The 18,004-nt window shown below is 38.5% G+C and overlaps 1 protein-coding gene across 4 annotated transcripts in view; it reads right to left on the bottom strand.

The window, feature by feature from the left end:
- The window catches only part of SMG1 (SMG1 nonsense mediated mRNA decay associated PI3K related kinase), a 153,715-nt gene that overhangs the window by 5,938 nt on the left and 129,773 nt on the right, over window positions 1–18,004 (bottom strand). For all 4 annotated transcript variants that reach the window (XM_070412908.1, XM_070412909.1, XM_070412910.1 and 1 more), the window contains 19 exons: window positions 17,840–17,949; window positions 17,516–17,734; window positions 16,812–17,002; window positions 15,450–15,622; window positions 15,022–15,301; window positions 14,285–14,557; window positions 13,821–14,055; window positions 13,332–13,558; window positions 10,855–11,005; window positions 10,561–10,750; window positions 9,919–10,388; window positions 7,716–7,853; window positions 6,235–6,387; window positions 4,602–4,781; window positions 3,473–3,700; window positions 2,631–2,842; window positions 2,365–2,471; window positions 1,446–1,625; window positions 1,257–1,363 (listed from right to left, as the gene is read on the bottom strand). In XM_070412908.1, the coding sequence (XP_070269009.1) occupies window positions 1,257–1,363; window positions 1,446–1,625; window positions 2,365–2,471; window positions 2,631–2,842; window positions 3,473–3,700; window positions 4,602–4,781; window positions 6,235–6,387; window positions 7,716–7,853; window positions 9,919–10,388; window positions 10,561–10,750; window positions 10,855–11,005; window positions 13,332–13,558; window positions 13,821–14,055; window positions 14,285–14,557; window positions 15,022–15,301; window positions 15,450–15,622; window positions 16,812–17,002; window positions 17,516–17,734; window positions 17,840–17,949 (3,824 nt within the window). The remainder of the gene's footprint in view (window positions 1–1,256; window positions 1,364–1,445; window positions 1,626–2,364; window positions 2,472–2,630; window positions 2,843–3,472; window positions 3,701–4,601; window positions 4,782–6,234; window positions 6,388–7,715; window positions 7,854–9,918; window positions 10,389–10,560; window positions 10,751–10,854; window positions 11,006–13,331; window positions 13,559–13,820; window positions 14,056–14,284; window positions 14,558–15,021; window positions 15,302–15,449; window positions 15,623–16,811; window positions 17,003–17,515; window positions 17,735–17,839; window positions 17,950–18,004) is intronic.

Genomic DNA, 18,004 nt, shown 5'->3' with positions numbered 1-18,004 from the left:
AGGCCAGACTGAGGGGCCCCACTGGTACACGAATTCGTGCACCAGGCCTCTAGTTAGAAAGTAAGACTTTCAAGCCTCAAATTTTTACAGAAAAAGTTACATCTGTAATGGAGAATTGAGAGCACTGTCCTTGACCAAGTGATCTAACTTGTGTCAAAGATGTGAAATTCTGAGGACACATCACTGACATAGCATTCCTGCCAAAATGGTGATACTGAATATAATTATAAGGAAAAAAAATCAAATACAAACAGTCATAATCTGCAAAATAAATAGTCTGGACACATAAAAAATGTCAATGTCAAAAGAAAAAAAAAGCTGGGAAACTATTCTAGACATTAAAAGAGACTAAAAATAGGAAACGCACATAAAATACAGGCTGAACCTTGATTAGATCTTATATGGGAGTGTGGGGATGGTTTAATGAGAGGACATTTAGGGATAACTGGAGAAATCTGAATATGGACTGGCTATTAGACAAAAGTCAATGTTATCAAGATGAAATAGCAAAATGTTATAACATCACTGTTGTTTCCTGATTTGGTAGTTATATAATTATATTGTAGCTATATATTACAATGGTTTGTTTAGTAGACATGCTGAAGTATTTAGACATGAAGTGTTATAATATCTACAACTATCAAATCGTTCTGAAAAACTGTGTCTGCATCCACAGACAGAAAATGTGAAGCAGACTCAGGAAAACATTAACAACTGGTTTCCCAGTTCTAGGTAGAGTTTATGAGCATCCCTACATTTCTGTAGGTTTGAAAACTTCCAAAAGAAACAGCTGAGGGGAAAAGAATTCATTTTCAAATTTCATATATAAAATTTAATAACACTACTGAGAACATTTCAGAATGACCTCAGACAAACTGATGTCCAAGAACACTTTATAGATAGCATTCCTGCACCCAAAATGTCAGCCTCAGTTCATTTGAAACCTTCAGATAGTCCTCTTTAAAGTGCAAATTAACTGTCTTCTGGTGGAGAGAGAGGGAGGGTCAAGTCACACGTTAAATTTCTGTTACAAGAGGGCTGGGGAGAAAATAAATTGCTAACAAAGTAGAGTCAGAATAAAGTGGTGAATATTTGTTAATTCCAGAGTTGTTATTCAAAACCTTCTGAATCCTAAAAATAGATATGTTTCTAATTTCTTGATGAAGCCCCAAGTATAATGGTGAGGGGATCTTAAAACCTCTGCTGTTTCAGCAGCATTAAAATGTGTAATTCAAGTTTAAAAAATGGTCACCTACCTGTTCAGCAACTGACATCCTCCTATTTGGATCAACATCTCGACCCTCTAACTTGGCTTTTACTCTCTTCCACACACTGACTGCATACGAGTTTCTCTCCTGCACAGCTATGAAGCAATGGAAACATAAGTAAATCAAACCACCACTTTGTATGAATATATGTAAGGCATCGTTATTCTAACTAATTACCTTTCCCAGTTTTAGGGTCTCTGACGGCCTTTTTAGGACTACAAGCAACACTCTTGCCAGTTCCAGGAACGGTGCTTGGTGGAGTATCTGCAGATGTAGCAAGATTTTTCTGAATCAGCTTTCTAGCATTCTGTGACATGACATCAGGCTGGGTCTTCTGGCCAGTGTTGCTTCGGACTGCTATAGGGAAAGAGTTGGTAGCTCAATTTACATGTAAACAGAAAATGAAGGGGGACAAAGAGGAGACAGCAGGGAGACACTCTTTCAATCACCAACTACAATGTACGGCCTTGAAAATAGATGACTTTATCCCTTGAAACAGAAGTAGTTCTCCTAAAAATAACAGCCTAAATAGCTAGACATTCAGGTATAAATTTATAGCTTGTTGTGGCATCAAAATACTGTATCTTAACTGTCCAATAAGATTAATATAGAATGGTATATTAAATATAGCCACTAAAAAATAAAAATCAATTTGGCCACTAAGTCATTACAAAAGAAGATTATTTAACTACAGGGAAATTATCAATATTAAATCACAAAAGGCAATAAAAATTACTTCACAGAATGATAACAATTTATGAGTATGTGTGTGCATACATACAAAAAAAGTCAATGAACAAACACAGTCGTTTTACTTCTAATTAGAACAGATACAAATTTTTCTAGATTTTCCTAACGGGTATATATTTCATAATCATAAAATAAATGAATAAAAGGGTATTTGAATACAAAGTATTTTTAAACTCTCATATTAGTACTTTTAAAATTAAGCCAAAATTTGTTCAGTTTGAGATAAGGCAGAATTTAGGGAAGCCCTTTAGATACTTATAACTTACAGTACAGTTAAATATCTTAGCTTCTATATACAGATTAACAGATCAAGATTCAGGTCTTTTTTGAAGTAGGAAAGTCCTACCTGCAGCAAAAGAAGGCTGATATGTAGTAGATGATGTTGGACTTGAACATTCATTTGTTGCATCGGTGATTAAAGGTGATGCAAAACTCACTAAATTATTATAGATACTGAAATACAAAAGAAAATGGCTTACTTATGGGATGCTTTATCAGATTACTACTTATATATAAGACAAAGAACATTAAATGAGTTAAATAAACAAAACTTAAATAAACACCAGAGGTTTAAACTTTACACTTTACATTTAGGTCAGAAGGTGTCCTTACCTCTGACTTTGTGTTTTCAGTTCTTTCAGGGTGGGTGTTATTTCCTGGAGCATTTCAACATGTTCTTGACTTCGGACCTGACCCATAGCTTGGACTAATGTAAACAGCACCGTCTGAATGTTATCCTGCCATGATTTATATTCACCCAAGAACTGCCTAACACTGTTCTCATAGGGAACATCATCACCATCTGCCAGAGCAGCTTCTTCATCCTAGAATCCATTTATTAATGATCAAGAAAAAATGGTTTTTGTTTCAGTAATTACTCTTGACAGCACCTTTTGAATAACAATAAGTGTTTTTCAAATATCAATGTGTTTAAACTGCTTATTGCCATTTAAGATGCCCTTTCCATAGGAATTTTGTTTCTAGCACAAAATAAAAATTCCAAGTAAAAATAAATCCTAAAATCAAATGATTTATTGTTTTATAATGATGACTAATCTAGCCTTTTCTCGGGGCTCAGTTTCCTTACTGTTTAGATTATGTAGGATCCTAGAAAGAAGAGACAATATTTTAATCATTTTGAAGGCAAACTTTGGAGTTTGGAGGTAATGGTGAGAAGAGAAATTGGAGACCTAACATTCTGAAACTAAGTTCAAGTTTCAGCTATATTAAAGAAGTATGTTATTTTGGTGAATCAATTTCCTTAGCATTCACTTTCTCAGTGTACAAAATCAGGGTACTACTACCTGTTTAAAAAAAATAGTTGATGAAAACACAAATTCACTCAGATACAAATTGCAAGATGTGACTTGAAATTGTTGTTTATAATATATAAATAAAACTATGTAATTTTATAAAAGGGGGGAGTGATTGTATATGAATGTTATTAGTCTTACCTTAGCCATTGCTTTCAGGAGGTGTTTGACATCTCCAAGTGGCCGATTATGGCCAGTGAGCACAGTCTTTATATTATCAACCAGATTCTGAATTGTTTCACAGACCGTTTCTATCTGTTGTTCTTTCTCTGTTTGAATTGCTCTCTGAGCAGACATATCCTGGGTCAATTGTTTGTGTGCTGACAAAAGCCATTCAGAGCTGCCAATAGGATGTTCAAGACTAGTGTCCTAAACAGAACATGCATTTGTTTGATGTTAAGTATCAGCTGGAATAATATAAGACTCTTTTCTTCTTCATCATCATCAAAAGGCATTAGTAACTCAAGTTGACACAAAGAACTTCAGTTGTCAAGTTATGAATTAATTACCCAGAAAATACTAGTTTAAACAATGTATGAAATACAGGCTAAGATTTTTAACTTTTCAGCATATCATACAGGGAATAAACAATTAAAGTTTATTCAAACCTAAGACATGTATCTGGAATAACAAGATGACCCATATCCAGGACCCCAATCACTCTTTAAAATGAAACTGGCCCTGGCTGGTGTGACTCAGTTGATTGGAGCGTCATCCCATACACTGAAAAAGTCTCAGGTTTGATCACTGGTCAGGATACATAAAGGAAGCAACTAACCAATATTTCTCTCTCTTCCCCTATCTCTAAAATACAATAAAAAGTCAAAAAACCAAACAAATAATCTAGAACGTCCTGATACACAGCCTAAAGCCTCCCCACAAAATATAAACACCAAATTTATCAACTTGGTATTTCTGTACGTAACTCATCTGTCCAGCTTTTGTCTTGCACCAGCACTGCGTGCTTGCTACCCTATTGTCAGTGCATCTGAGTCATTTGCTATACAGTATCTCTCTCCTCCCCTCTGAACCTCCACAGTACTCTGAGAATGCTTTCCACTTTTTCATTCACTCTATTATTTGTATAAATAAGTTCCTTAAGGTCTAGGAACAAGACTCAACCATCATTCTATTCCCTCAAAACATCACATATAAAGTACACATTCAATAAATGTAAATTGAGTGAATATATTGATTTTTGAGGGTTTAACATCAGCCTTATCATTTTAAGTATTAAGTCTCTATACTCCCTCCAAGGTTCAAGACTCACCACTCTCTGTAATAAACGAAGCTCTAACTCAGAAACCGAACTGTTAAACTGTGATGCAAATGAACACATTTGCTGACACCGTTTGATTAGTTCAAATAATGCAGCATCCAGGTTTAAGGCTTCAGCAGTTCTAGTTCGTAAACTCTCAAAATGAATGATATTGCTGCAGAGGAAAGTGACCTGTGAAGAGGCAAAAGAGGAAAGGAACCATCACAAGAGGGAGGGAAAATGCAATTAATGACAGAAACAACACTACCTATTAATTTCCAGAATTCAGGACCAAAATAGGTTCTGAGAATGTATGAATTATGACTCTTCTGAAATACAGACCTAATCCATATAAATTATGGCTGTAAATAAGTGTACATTTTTGGTTGTTGATACAGTTAGGTTTAAGATGGCCCAAAGCACCTAAGTATAATTAGGTATATATATCTCCTACGTGATTGTTTTTACACAAAAAATTTGTTCCAAGAGAAAATTGTTATCATATTCAGCTGCAATTTGTACTATGTCCAAATTTCAATTTGGAATGTTCCCTTTCTACTCCTAACTTTACAATGAAGACCACAAAATGCTAACTAGATATTTGAAAGTATTAAGTACATTTTTAAGGTAGATAACAGTATTGTGTTCTTAAATAGTTATTATCTTTACAGACACATACTGACATCTTTACAGATAAAATTATAAAATATGTGGGATTTCCATTAACTATGGGATGGGGAGGAGTAGTAAGAAATAGAGAGGAGCCCGGCTGGTGTAGCTCAGTGGTTGAGCATCAACCTATGAACCAGGAGATCATGTTTTGATTCAGGGCACATGCCCGGGTTTCCAGATCAATCCCCAGTGGGGGGCGTGCAAGAGGCCCCCAATCAATGATTCTCTCTCTTTTTCTTTTTTCTTTTTTTTTTTAAAGAAAGAAAGAGGAAATAAAATAGGCCTTAAGTAGCCTCGTTGGTGTGGCTTAGTGAATTGAACGTTGGCCCATGCACCAAGAAGTCACCAGTTCGATTCCCTGTCAGGGCACATGCCTAGTTGCAGGCTTGATCCCAGTAGGGGGTGGGCAGGAGGCAGCCAATCAACGTTTCTATCTCTCTCCCCCTTTCCATTCCTCTCTCTCTAAAATCAATAAAAACATATATATATATTTTTTTTTTTAAGTAGGCCTTAAATTGATAATTTTTAAATTTTGGTGATGGGTATATGCAATATTAGTCTAATTTTGAATCTGATTGAAAATTACATTAAGTTGGGGTTTTTTGGTCCTCTCTGTCCCCCTACCCCAACAAAGTTAACCCACCACCCCTGGCAGAACACTAAGACATTTTACTGCCATCTGGAAAATACAATATTCAAATCTTTAGAGCACCTTAGATAAATGTGGAATTAAACTCTTTATTTTCCAACAGAGGCTGCTGGGATACTTCCAGTAAGGGTCTGGGGAAATAACTGGCTGTGAGCTCAGCCTAAGGAATATTGCCCCCACCCATAGCCTTTATTGGTCTTTCTTCCCAGAGCTTTGACTAGAGGTAGAGCTCTCAAGATACCCCTAGTTATCCAACACTCAACTTCCAATCTGTTACATAATCTTGCAACTGGAAACAAAGATGGCATACATGAGTCACAATACCTGACTTGCTCTTTGGCTCTCCTTAAGGACAAGATTTCTTCTTTCTGCTATTGTTGCTTCAAAATCTTGTAGTACAGGTGCCAATGCAGGGTTGGCACCACCCGCCCACTTGAGTCGCTGTTCAATACTTGCTTCAAGTGCTGCTAGTTTTTCCTATAAAAAGCCAGGAGAATCTAAGTTAATATTTGACACTCTCAACTTCCTGTCTGTTGAGCATTTTATATAAATACTAGGGGCCCAGCACGCAAAATTGCGAGAGACCCAGGACCCAGAGTCCCGTGGCTCCGCGGGACCCAGAAAGAATCCCGAGGCCACCACCACAGGAGGCGGGACCCGGAAACCTGCCCGCTGCCCCAGTGGGACCCAGAAACCCACCCGCACCTCCGGTTAGGTCCTCCAGAGTCAAGTTCCCGCCCACCCGTATGTGCTTTGGCATGCACGCAGCCCCGCCCACCCTGTGCACACAGCCTCCTGCTGATCGGTTGTTACAGCGTGATGACCACAGGCTTTTTATATAATAGATCAGAGATTCAAAACAAACAAGATGAGGCATATGCAATTTAGAAAACACCTTTAATAGTCACCTTTGGAATTAATCTAGATTTTACTTTGAATGTTTAAAGCTAAACAAGTCTGGACAGGTAAGAATTGGCTTTCAGTTTATTGCTTAAAATTTTCAAAAGGAAGTTTCATTTTCATTTTCAGTCTTTTTAAAAAAAAATTTCATTCATTTTATTTTAAATAGTTAGATACCCTTTATTATTTTTTTTTTCAGAGAGGAAGAGAGAGGGAGAGAGAGAGAAACAGCAATGATGAGAGAGAATCATTAATCAGTTGCCTCCTGCACACCCCCTACTAAAGATCTAGCCTGCAACCCAGGCATGTGCCCTTGACTAGAATCAAACCCAGGACCCTTCAGTCCCCAGGGCGACACTCTATCCACTGAACCAAACTAGCTAGAGCTCATTTTCAGTCTTTAAAACAAAACACCTGCTACTCCAAATTCCTACTGCACTATTTGTGCTTTCTATAAGAAAACCCATTGTACTTTTGATTGTGAAAAATGAAAATTTTTCTGTTCCACAAATTTAAAAGTTTTAAAATAATGGTAAAAATCTATCCAGATTATTGTGGCAAGGAAGGTGTTATATAACAAAGTTATTTCATTATTTATTCAACATTTCAGGAGGAGGAATTCACATTCTTTCTCTTTCACCTGCTTCTCTCCCTCTCCCTCCCCTCCTACCCGCTCTCTCTCACACATTACACACACACCTCCAAAATCAGGGGGCGGAAAAAGGGCAAGGGGCCTCTAGTAAAAAAATATAAGTGAGAAGGGAGGGTCATGCTTCTGTGGCTTAGAAGCCAAGAACAAGCATGTAGATATATTAAACAACACAGCACTATTACTTCATTTCATCACAGTCTAGGTTATTCCTAAAAGTAAGACGTGCTGGAAGGAAGATCTGACAAAAACACACCTGAACTGCTGCAATGGAAGTTTCAATTTGGCTCAGAGTATGAAGTTTCTTTTTCATGCTGGTTAGGATGGCAGACCGAGGGGGAGGTGTGACTGACATGGCTTGTGGTCTGTTGATAAGGAGATCTTCATGCTGCCACTGTTCAAAGAAAAAGAAATGTAATAAATTCAGGAGGAAAAAAACGTTTAGATAAACAAATAAAGGGAGCAATGTTGGGACTGAAAGGGGAGACAGAGAAACCCAGCTGCAGCAAAGCGGGCTGGGCAGTAAGAGTAATAGAAGAAACATTACAAAAGGACCACACCAGGTACAGAATGCCTGATAAATTTCTTGGATCAGTGATTTGCAACACTGAAATAGTAATTTTGAAGATAGTTACTATTCTATGTAAAAGACTAGTACACAATCCCTCCATCTGAAAGATAATCTCCAGTTAAGAAGCTGAAACAGGTGTGATGGTGGGAAGGGTTGTCCAGCATGGAGGCTAGCCAAGTGACCAAAAGAATTAATGCAGCAGTCACAAAAGAAAGAATTCTCAAAACAGAGAATCTAGAAGTGAGAAAAAGGGGTGGGCAACTGTTGAAAGAAGATGAAGTCATCCTATATGTGGTAAGGGTGGCCCAAGAAGGCCCAAGGGATGTTTGGACAACTATTTAAAAGTTATGCATTATGCTTAGAGTTTAAATTGTGTTCAGATACAACTGAAAGGACTTTTACAATGTTTTCCATGCAGTTGTTAATTTTTAAGGGAATAAACTCCAAATGTATAAAACAATAAAATTTTTCAGCATTACGTTTTTTAGAAGTTAAAAAACATCCCAAAAACACATCCAAATGTGCTACAGGGACTGCTAATAAGTGCAATTTTTTAATTTGAAATAAATGCAATTTCATAATTTGAATAATTACTTTTCTTAACTTATGAACTAAGGAAACAGCCAACAATAAAACTTCGAGGAGAAGGAAATACGCTGGGGTTCCATGCACTGAGCTGAAACCACCAATTCCATTATTGGGAAGCAGCTTCAATATAAATGGTACAAAGTAAACATTATTTGTGCCAAAACAGATTCCAGGACAATGTAGTACCCAAATATTACTCCATGCACAACTTGTTTGAAGCTATTGACAATATTGAAGACTATATTTGGGGAAAAAAAAAGGGGGGGGGGGGGGAATAAGTAGCTACAATGTTACTGTGCTTGGTGTCTTACATATATTTTTAAAAATATATTTTTATTGATTTCAGAGAAAAAAGGAGAGGGAGAAAAAGATAGAAACATCAATGATGAGATAGAATCATTGATTGGCTGCCTCCTGCATGGCCCCCACCGAGGACTGAGCCCAAAACCTGGGCATGCGCCCTGACTAGGAATCAAACCATGACCTAATGAGCCATGCCAGCCAGACATGCTAAATTCAAGTTCATAACCTAAATCCAAATCACTTCATCCCTAAAGCCTTTTCTAGTCATACTGCCCCTAAATAAGCAAGGACAAACACAGGCTTCTAAGAGCAATTCCCAGATGAGACAGATTTATGCACAAAGCTGTTGTCACATCAGAGCATCAGGGAATTGGAAGTCACTTTAGAAAGAACCTTTAGATGTTAAACAATACAGGAGGCATATCCACATAACAAACATAATAATGACATAGATAATACTAACCTTTACAATACTGACAGAAACCAATTCAAAGGACACAACTGTAAATGCAAAATTATCTCAACTATATAAAAAAGAAATAAGGATAACTGAAAAAGCCAAAATACTAAAGCTAGGTTTGCTCTTGGTTGGCACAGTTCAGGAGGTTTAACCCTCTGAGTGCCAACCAATATCCTAGGAACTATGCTAAAATTGCCAAGGCATTTTTGCTGATTTTACAGCAGTTTAGGAAAAAAATTATGAATCGCAAGTAAATGAAGTTACATATTCAAAAACTTAAGGAAACCTTTACTACACTGACATATTCAGCAATATCATCATCACTAATAAAAGCAGACTTAGAACTGGACGCCATTTCGAAGCTTTGATAGTGCTCCCGGCACTTTTGGCGAAAGACAGGAGGAGCGCGATCTCGCTCTCCGGCACTCTAGGGGTTAAGAAGTTCTCTGTTTATACTGTTTTATGTTAACTCGCCCAGTTTTTCAAATTCCTACATTGAGGGAAAACACAGTATAAAAAAAACCCCAAAAACCCTACCTGAAACATGGCAATATGTAGCTGAACACGCTGCAGGCTTGTCTTACAAGAGGAGATACTGGTTTCCAACCTGCGCACCAAGTCATGCTTCTTCCAGGCAGTGTCGTAGGAACTTGCTAATACAGTTGCCCTGTTCATGACCAACTGAGAGAATTTTCCAACCTGGATGTTGTGCTCCACAGCTTTCTTACACAGATCATCGACAGAAACTTTGCTTTCAGCACCAAAATCCTTTGCCTCCACCTGAGCAATGATGTCCACACCGAGCGCGCTGATGAAACTGCAGAGCGTGAGCCCCAGGGCTTGGTTCGGCAGGCCTATCAAGAGGTGCCTCACGAAGTCAGCTGTGAATGCCTTTATAGGTTTGGCCATCTGGTCTTCACTGAAGCAGGAGTTTCTAAAAAGGGTTTTCACATTAACAATCTGTACCGGCCCATTGACAGCGTTCTGATCTTCCAGGGAACTTGATCCTAAAAGAAGGAAATTGTCTAAAAGTATTTCATGCCATACTAAAATAAGGTAATAATGCTGCTTATTTAAAAACTTAAGATTTTATGAGCGAACAATTAAATTAAGCCTACTCCATCCCACTGCCTTCCAAAATACCACATAAATCCAGCATGTTTAAATGTGAAATATTACCTGACAAAGTTTTAGAAAAGGTACCACAGAGCCTGAAAAACTCCTTAATTGTCTGTAGTCTTTTGAGAAAGAAAATCTCTTCTAGCACCTGCCGGTGATTATCATCATCAAAAAAATTGACTTGGGTACTTCGGGCTTCCCTTATAATGTCGATCTTTCGCCAAGCTACAGGAATTTCCATCTTGTTTAACTATATAAATGAAAAAAAAAAAAAAGTTCATCTCTCCACTTTTCCCACACTGAACAACTACTTTGCTGCATTTGCATTACTCATAATACCAAGTCAATATTTACCTTTTCAACTAATAAGCCAAAAGCAGTCTCAACTTGGGCAAACATGCCATCAAATGCTACCAAAAGCATCTGGCCAGCTGACATTTTTGGTGTCTCATCAACTGAACCATTTCTTGGTTGGATTAATTCACCATATTGAGCATGAAGTACTCTACAGAGAAAAAACAGGAAGTTAAAACCCTCAGTAAAGAGCAATACATTTGGGGGAAGCACAAATGGTCAACAAGTCTCACAGCAGCATGCAGCCTAGAAAAAAAGTCTTTTGCATTAAGGAAGGAGTGTTATAATAAAATGGCATTTGGTGTTAATCACAATGTGAAGTCAATGGTTCCAATTCAGTATTAGCAATTATTCGTGTAATTAAATTTTATGTAAACTTGAATTGTACAAGGCAATTGTATTGCCTAAAAAGGACTATAAAAAAACATTACAGCCTCACATTGCACACAGAATGTGAAATAATACAAACCCCCAATATAAAACAAAAAAAGTCAAGAACCCCAAAATTCCTAAGCTGGTGGAACTAGCAAACACTGTCAAGTATGTTCATATTACTGTCACACAGTAGAGACAACTATTGACCGTAAACTGAAATACCTGCCATTTATCACTATTGAGCTGACATGTTTGTGCTATAATAATTATGTTCATTTTTTTCTGCAGAGTAAACAACTACAAAGAAACATGAGAAAACAGAAAAATTCTGAATGCAGGAGAACAAGAAACATTAAAGAATTATTATTTTTTCTGAAATAATGGCACCAAGATTAAGAAAACACAAGTTTATGTTTTACATATATATTTCCTGCAGTTAATTTAAGAATGAAAAAATATTTGCTTCAAAAAAATTGGGGTGGTACAACTTAAATAAGATTGACCAGGTACAGATAATTACTGATGGTGGTTAAGATGGGGGTTCATTATATTATTCTCTCAACTATCTTATATCTTTGAATTTCCCTTTGGGAAGAAGTGTGATGGGACAATTTATTTCTATTCCCTCAATTATATTTTCTGAAATGAACATCAGAATGCCAAAGAATGAGGCTTTGAGTCACCAGGAATAAAGGGGCTTGGGGCTTAGCTATGGGTATAGTGCATGGGTAGAGATATTGCCCAATCTCTACAGATTCCAAAGTCTAATTGTTTTTCTGGATTTAAGAGCTAAGAAATACAGTATTCAATATCTAAAGCAAACCTATAAAATTTAAGCTAACTTACAAGTATTGTTCTGAATTGAGGTGTATACTCCATTATCTAAGTGAACTGGCTCAGATGCTTCCATGGAGTTCTAAGGGCTGGCTTAAAAAATTCACACTCGTTTGTGCTGTATGTGCAGGTATGGTGAAACTACAGCACTAAAAGGATATATGAAGGTATCCGATAAAAATGCATGGAAGCCCAGCCCAGTGTGGCTCAGAGGCTGAGCATCAACCTATGAACCAGGAGGTTGGGGTTCAATTCCCAGTCAGGGCACATGGCCAGGCTGCAGGCTCCATCCCCAATAAGGGGCGTGCAAGAGGCAGATGATCAATGATTCTCTCTCATCATTGATGTTTCTATCTCTTTCTCCCCCTCTCTGAAATCAATAAAAAAAATGTATTTTTAAAAAACGGCAAGGAATTACACACATGCACACACACAAAAGTGAGTGCTTATGTTACTGGTGAAATCTTAGTTCTGTGGACTGTACCGGTGTCATATGCACGGTGTTACTATTGTACTATAGGCATGCAAGATGCTAATATTGGAGGAGGAGGGATGAAGCATGCACAAGACCTCCCTACCTACATTTTTTTTACAACTTCCTGTGAATCTGTAATTATCCTATATAATAAAGAGGTAATATGCAAATTGACCACCACACCCTCACAAGAGGGCTGCCTACGACCAGGCCAGCAGGGGGGTTAGTGAGGGATAACCAACCGACTGAACAGACTGAACAGGCAGGCTGCGTGGGGCAATCAGGCTGGCAGGGGGGTTAGTGAGGGACGACTAAGACTGAACAAGCAGGCTGTATGGGGCGACCAGGCTGGCAGGGGGGTTAGTGAGGGATGACCAAACAACTGAACAGCAGGCTGCGTGGGGCAACCAGGCCGGCAGGAAGGGGCAGTTATGGGCGACCAGGCAGGCAGGCAGGTGAGCAATTAGGAGCCAGCGGTCCAGGATTGTGAGAGGGATGTCCAACTGCCAGTTTATGCCTGATCCCCAGGCCTAAACGGGCAGTCAGACACCCCCCAAGGGGTCCCGGATTGGAGAAGGTGCTGGCTGGGCTAAGGGGACCCCCATACCCCCGTACACAAAATGTGTACTGGGCCTCTAGTTTTCAAATAAAAGGTTTCTAAAATGACATGTATATAAGCATTAATAAGTAATTATATCTGCTCCAAAAATTAAAAGTAAACTTACAGAAAAATAAGAGCTCAAAATGCTTATCTGGCTTCCCCATCTATTTCAGAAGAAAACAGAGCACTTGCCTTGCAACATCGATGTAATGAGCATGTGTTTCTTCCTCAAGCCCCATAGCTGCATTTCTTAAATAGGCTTGAAGAGATTCAACTAGAGTCTGCAGGGGAACGCCATCAGTTGTCTGTTCAATAAGACTGTCCAGTTCCTGAAGCATACTTTCTAATGTGTATTCTCCTTTCATTAAACATCTCAATGCTTCTGGAAATATGATTTGCCGGAAATTTGAATTTAATTCCTATAAATATGTAAGAAATATAATTTAACATTTTCTGAGTTTAGGTGAAACACTTAGAGACTTAATGCCATAATTTATGCACAAACTTGATGCAAACGTAATTAAGTTACAGATATAAACCTCACACTGATCTTTAAGTGACTGCTTAAGCAACACTAAAAGGGGAGGAAGTCAAATTGCTTTTCTGAAGTAAAGAGATGAGAAGTACAATGTTCAACATCTAAAACAAAATTCCAAAATTTAAGGTCATATAAGTATTCACCTGAAGTGAGGTGTATACTCCATTAGCTAAGTGAACTGCCTCGGATGCTTCCATGGGGTTTGGAATGTCTAAGTCCTGTGGCACCAGGTGGCACTGCTTCAGTAACTGAACCAGACAGGTGACGTTTCCGCTCATACTGCAGAGCTCCTCTAAGAACCAGGCTCCATCCCGAGAAGTCAGGTCGACCAGCTGCTCTCCAGCACTCGAAGCTGCACCTTCCATCATCAGGTTACGCCTAAATGTGATAAATATTTGTATAGTGAAACTGACTTAGCTAAACTCACCCATAAATGAAGATAACTCAAAATCTAAAAGGAAATAAGCAGCTGTAACACTGGGCAAGACTAATGAAAGTAAAAAAAAATACCTCAAGCTTGGGACTAAACAAAAGACTCATGAAATCTCAATATGCATCAGTGTGTCCAAGACAACAAAATAATCTCGACATGAGGTTAGCTACTCACCTTGTGAGGGTACAAAGGGCAGAAATAATAACACTTGCTAGACTTAAAGAACCTTCTTCTCCATTCTCATGAAGAAACACTTTAATGCAACGTTCAATTTCTTTCAACTGATCTTCACAAACGGGCACAGTGACAGCTTCCTGTTTCAAGCGTTCCACTTGTCTAATAAGTCTGCTGTTTATGTCTGCTGCATACCGCTGCAGGGTCATTTCAGTGGCGGTGATGAACTGACACACTGTTGGGGGTGGTTGAGGAGCATACTGCATTTCATATCTATACAAAAATAGAAAGAGGTGCTTGTTATATAACCACTCCCTGCTTATAAACAAGTTTATGGTTTATAAAATACTATATATTGAATATTACATTTGATACTCAAACCTTGAAGAGTAGGAACCATTACTTCCATTTTACAGATAGAAAAAGTCTCGAGAGCCAAAGTAACATCCCAAGATGACTTATTGGTAAGTGACAGAATCAATGTTTGATTCAGCTCTCTTTACCCTGGTCACACCCCTTTTACACTGGGATACATTTTAATAAATTAGAAAGACCCACTGTCTTATAAGGGAAAACATGACCTCAAATCATCTTAAAATCAAGACAAAAGTGACTCCAGACAAATCCCATCTATCAACCTTTTCTTTCAGGAAAAATTAAATATTCTGCAATTAAATAATTGAACACTTTTTTCTAAACCCAACAAGTAGTAAAAAAATGAAGTGCTATAAACTTACTTCCTGTAGAGTTCTTGACAGCGCTCTATTGTGGTGTTGCAGATGAGCTCTTCCATCCAGGTCTTCCACTGTTCAATTCGATGTTTCTGAAATATGGCCTTTGGATACTGCAGCGCCACTGTGGCATAGTGATGCAGCTGTTCCAGGCAGCCTCGGAGCACTGAGCGCCTCTGCTGCAGCAGCGCGCCAACCTCTCCCTCTAGCTGCTCGCACTGGCTAATCAAGTGGGCCTGGCCAGCATTCTGCAGAAAGGCTGTTGCTGGTACATAGCTTGGAGGACCTTGAAGTAAAAGTAATTAATAATTGTGATGAAACCATTTCAAATCAGCGGTCACTACCAAAGGAGCACAAACCAGAACCCCACACATAAAGACACAATTACAAAACTCACATGCTCACATGTGTTATCTAAAAAAGTCAACTCATACCAAGGTCCATCTGTGTGCTTATCTCCTGAAGCAAACTTGCAAGTTGTGTAGCCTCTAAATTACTGAATGCAGCCTGATAGTGTGTTATCCACTGTTCAAACTCATTTAGCTTCACCTGGATTGCTTCTTGGACAGCCCTTTGCTGAGTCTGTAGTTGGGTGTGTTCAGAATACCTAATAGAAGGGGGAAAATGTTTAAATTACTTTCTGTTATTTCTTCTATGTACTTCCATAACCCTGACTGTGCTCACACTTGGACTGCCTTATAAGCTCCTTTTCAATCTTGAGGTCACTGCTCAAATGTTGCTTACTTCTCTGGTTTATCCTGACCCCACAGTTCTGTCCAACTATACTCACAACATTTTAAGCAAAATTCTACCACACTAGCCAGGTTCTGTTCTGAGTTATTTAAAGGTTAAAAAAAGACTGATGTGCCTGGCCAGTGTGGCTCAGTGGTTGAGCATTGACCTATGAACCAGGAGGTCACAGTCCCTGGTTGCAGGCTACATCCCCAGTAGGGGTCATGCAAGAGGCAGCCAATCAATGATTCTCTCTCATCATTGATATTTCTCTCTCTCCCTCTTCCTTCCTCTCTGAAATCAATAATATGTGTGTGTGTGTGTGTGTGTGTGTGTGAATCTACACGCACACGCACACACACACACATACATATGAGCCGCGTGCAGTGTTTGGAACTTGCATATTCAACACTGAGCACCTGTTCTCTGCAAGGTTCATTCACTTAGATCACTCTAATTTAAGGCTTAAAAAACTCAGAGAAGTAGATGAAATCATTGCCAATGTATAAATGAATAAAGATTCAGATACAGCCGAAACCGGTTTGGCTCAGTGGATAGAGCGTCGGCTTGCGGACTGAAAGGTCCCAGGTTCGATTCCGGTCAAGGGCATGTACCTGGGTTGCGGGCACATTCCCAGTGGGAGATGTGCAGGAGGCAGCTGATCGATGTTTCTCTCTCATCGATGTTTCTAACTCTCTATCTCTCTCCCTTCCTCTCTGTAAAAAATCAATAAAATATATTTAAAAAAAAAAAAAAAGATTCAGATACAAAGTGTAGAGAAAAAAACCTAAACCCAGGTTTTTCTGAAGCCCAGTTCAGTGTTCTAACCACTATGCCCACTTACCCTTAACTATTATTCAAACATTTAAAGTAAATATAATAAAGCAAAACAATTTAAGTGAATTCTCGTTTATTAACAGTTTGAAACTGCAATCCTTGAAAAAGCTTTTGTCATTTGGGTGAGTTGCTGCAATAAGTCTAATTCAAGTTGACAGTATTTACACAAATATGCAAATTCTCCTTAAAGGCATATATTTAGAAATGAGTTCAACACTGTTTTAAACCTGTGCTGCAGAGTGTGAGAAGGATGATCCACTCCTTCAGCTCCTTCCAGAAACTCTATTTCTTCCAGCAGCTTGCCCTGCAGTTTTTCCACATCTGTCAATTGCTCTTGCAAGCTTAGGTATTCGTCTAAGCTGCTGTCCAGCTTGGGAAGCACAACCAGCATCTCATCCCTATTCTTAAACCAGTTCACCTGTGAAAGGTATTATGGTTAGGAAGATTCTTACGGGGTCAACTAAGAATCATGCTAGAAGGATATCTTGGACAAATTATTCTATTTAAATCTCAACAAAGCATCACCCATATTTCACAACGATAACAAAATTGTCCAAGTTCACAAAGTAAGACTAAATTCTACTATCCCATACAGTTACTGGCACATCACACAAAACCAGATGAGCATCACTGGCTACGAGGATATTAAAACCAAGACCAAAGGGAGGCTATCCAATTAAAGAACACTTAAAATAGGCATTGGCAAACACATTTCAACCTCTTTAAAAAGATAGAATTTTTCACATCATTGTGTGTCTTTGTATGTATTTCCTAATAAAAAGACATCGAAGTGCCCTGTTTCACTGCCATTTCAATATTATACATTACAGTCTTGCAAAATTTTTTTTAGAAAAACAGTTTTACTCAAATTTTTAATGGATATGTTAACTCTATTAACAAAAAGATGACAATGACTTATCACTGGCTTCACCTTAATTTCAGCTACTCTGGAAGAAAAGAGGCTGCGGGTGATCTCCCGTTCCATCTCTCTCTTGCTCTGCTTGCTCTCGGCCTGCTGGCCACCTCCACCATAGACAGCACCGGCGAACCCAGCCTCACCCCCAGCTGTCCAGTCCACCAGAGGGTCATACACAAAGGCCTCCAGCAACGTCAGCAAAGTCTCTCTGCCGCGCCGCATTATGTGTAAAACCTGTTTTCAGAAGAGTTTAAGTTTTGCCATAAGTTTCCTCAAGAAAATGTAGTTTTTCATGCCACATGATTTTTAATTTAAGAGGTATAAGAGAAAACAACATACCTGCTCACATGAAAGCCTAAAAACACCTTCTACTCCAGTTACACCCAGTGCTGTTTCAATGTTCTGTGTCATCCGAAAAGGTACTTTCTCAGGAACGCGAAGGCTTTTACCTTGAAAAGACAAATCATGGTATTTTTGTCCTTTCACCAAAAAATATTTGACCCT

This window comes from Myotis yumanensis, unplaced genomic scaffold (assembly GCF_028538775.1).
Source record: "Myotis yumanensis isolate MYYU_CA2020_CCGP unplaced genomic scaffold, mMyoYum1.0.hap1 SCAF_4, whole genome shotgun sequence".
NCBI lineage: Eukaryota > Metazoa > Chordata > Mammalia > Chiroptera > Vespertilionidae > Myotis > Myotis yumanensis.
The sequence above is the reverse complement of the archived record's forward strand: the minus strand, read 5'-3'. Positions and strand labels throughout refer to the sequence as shown.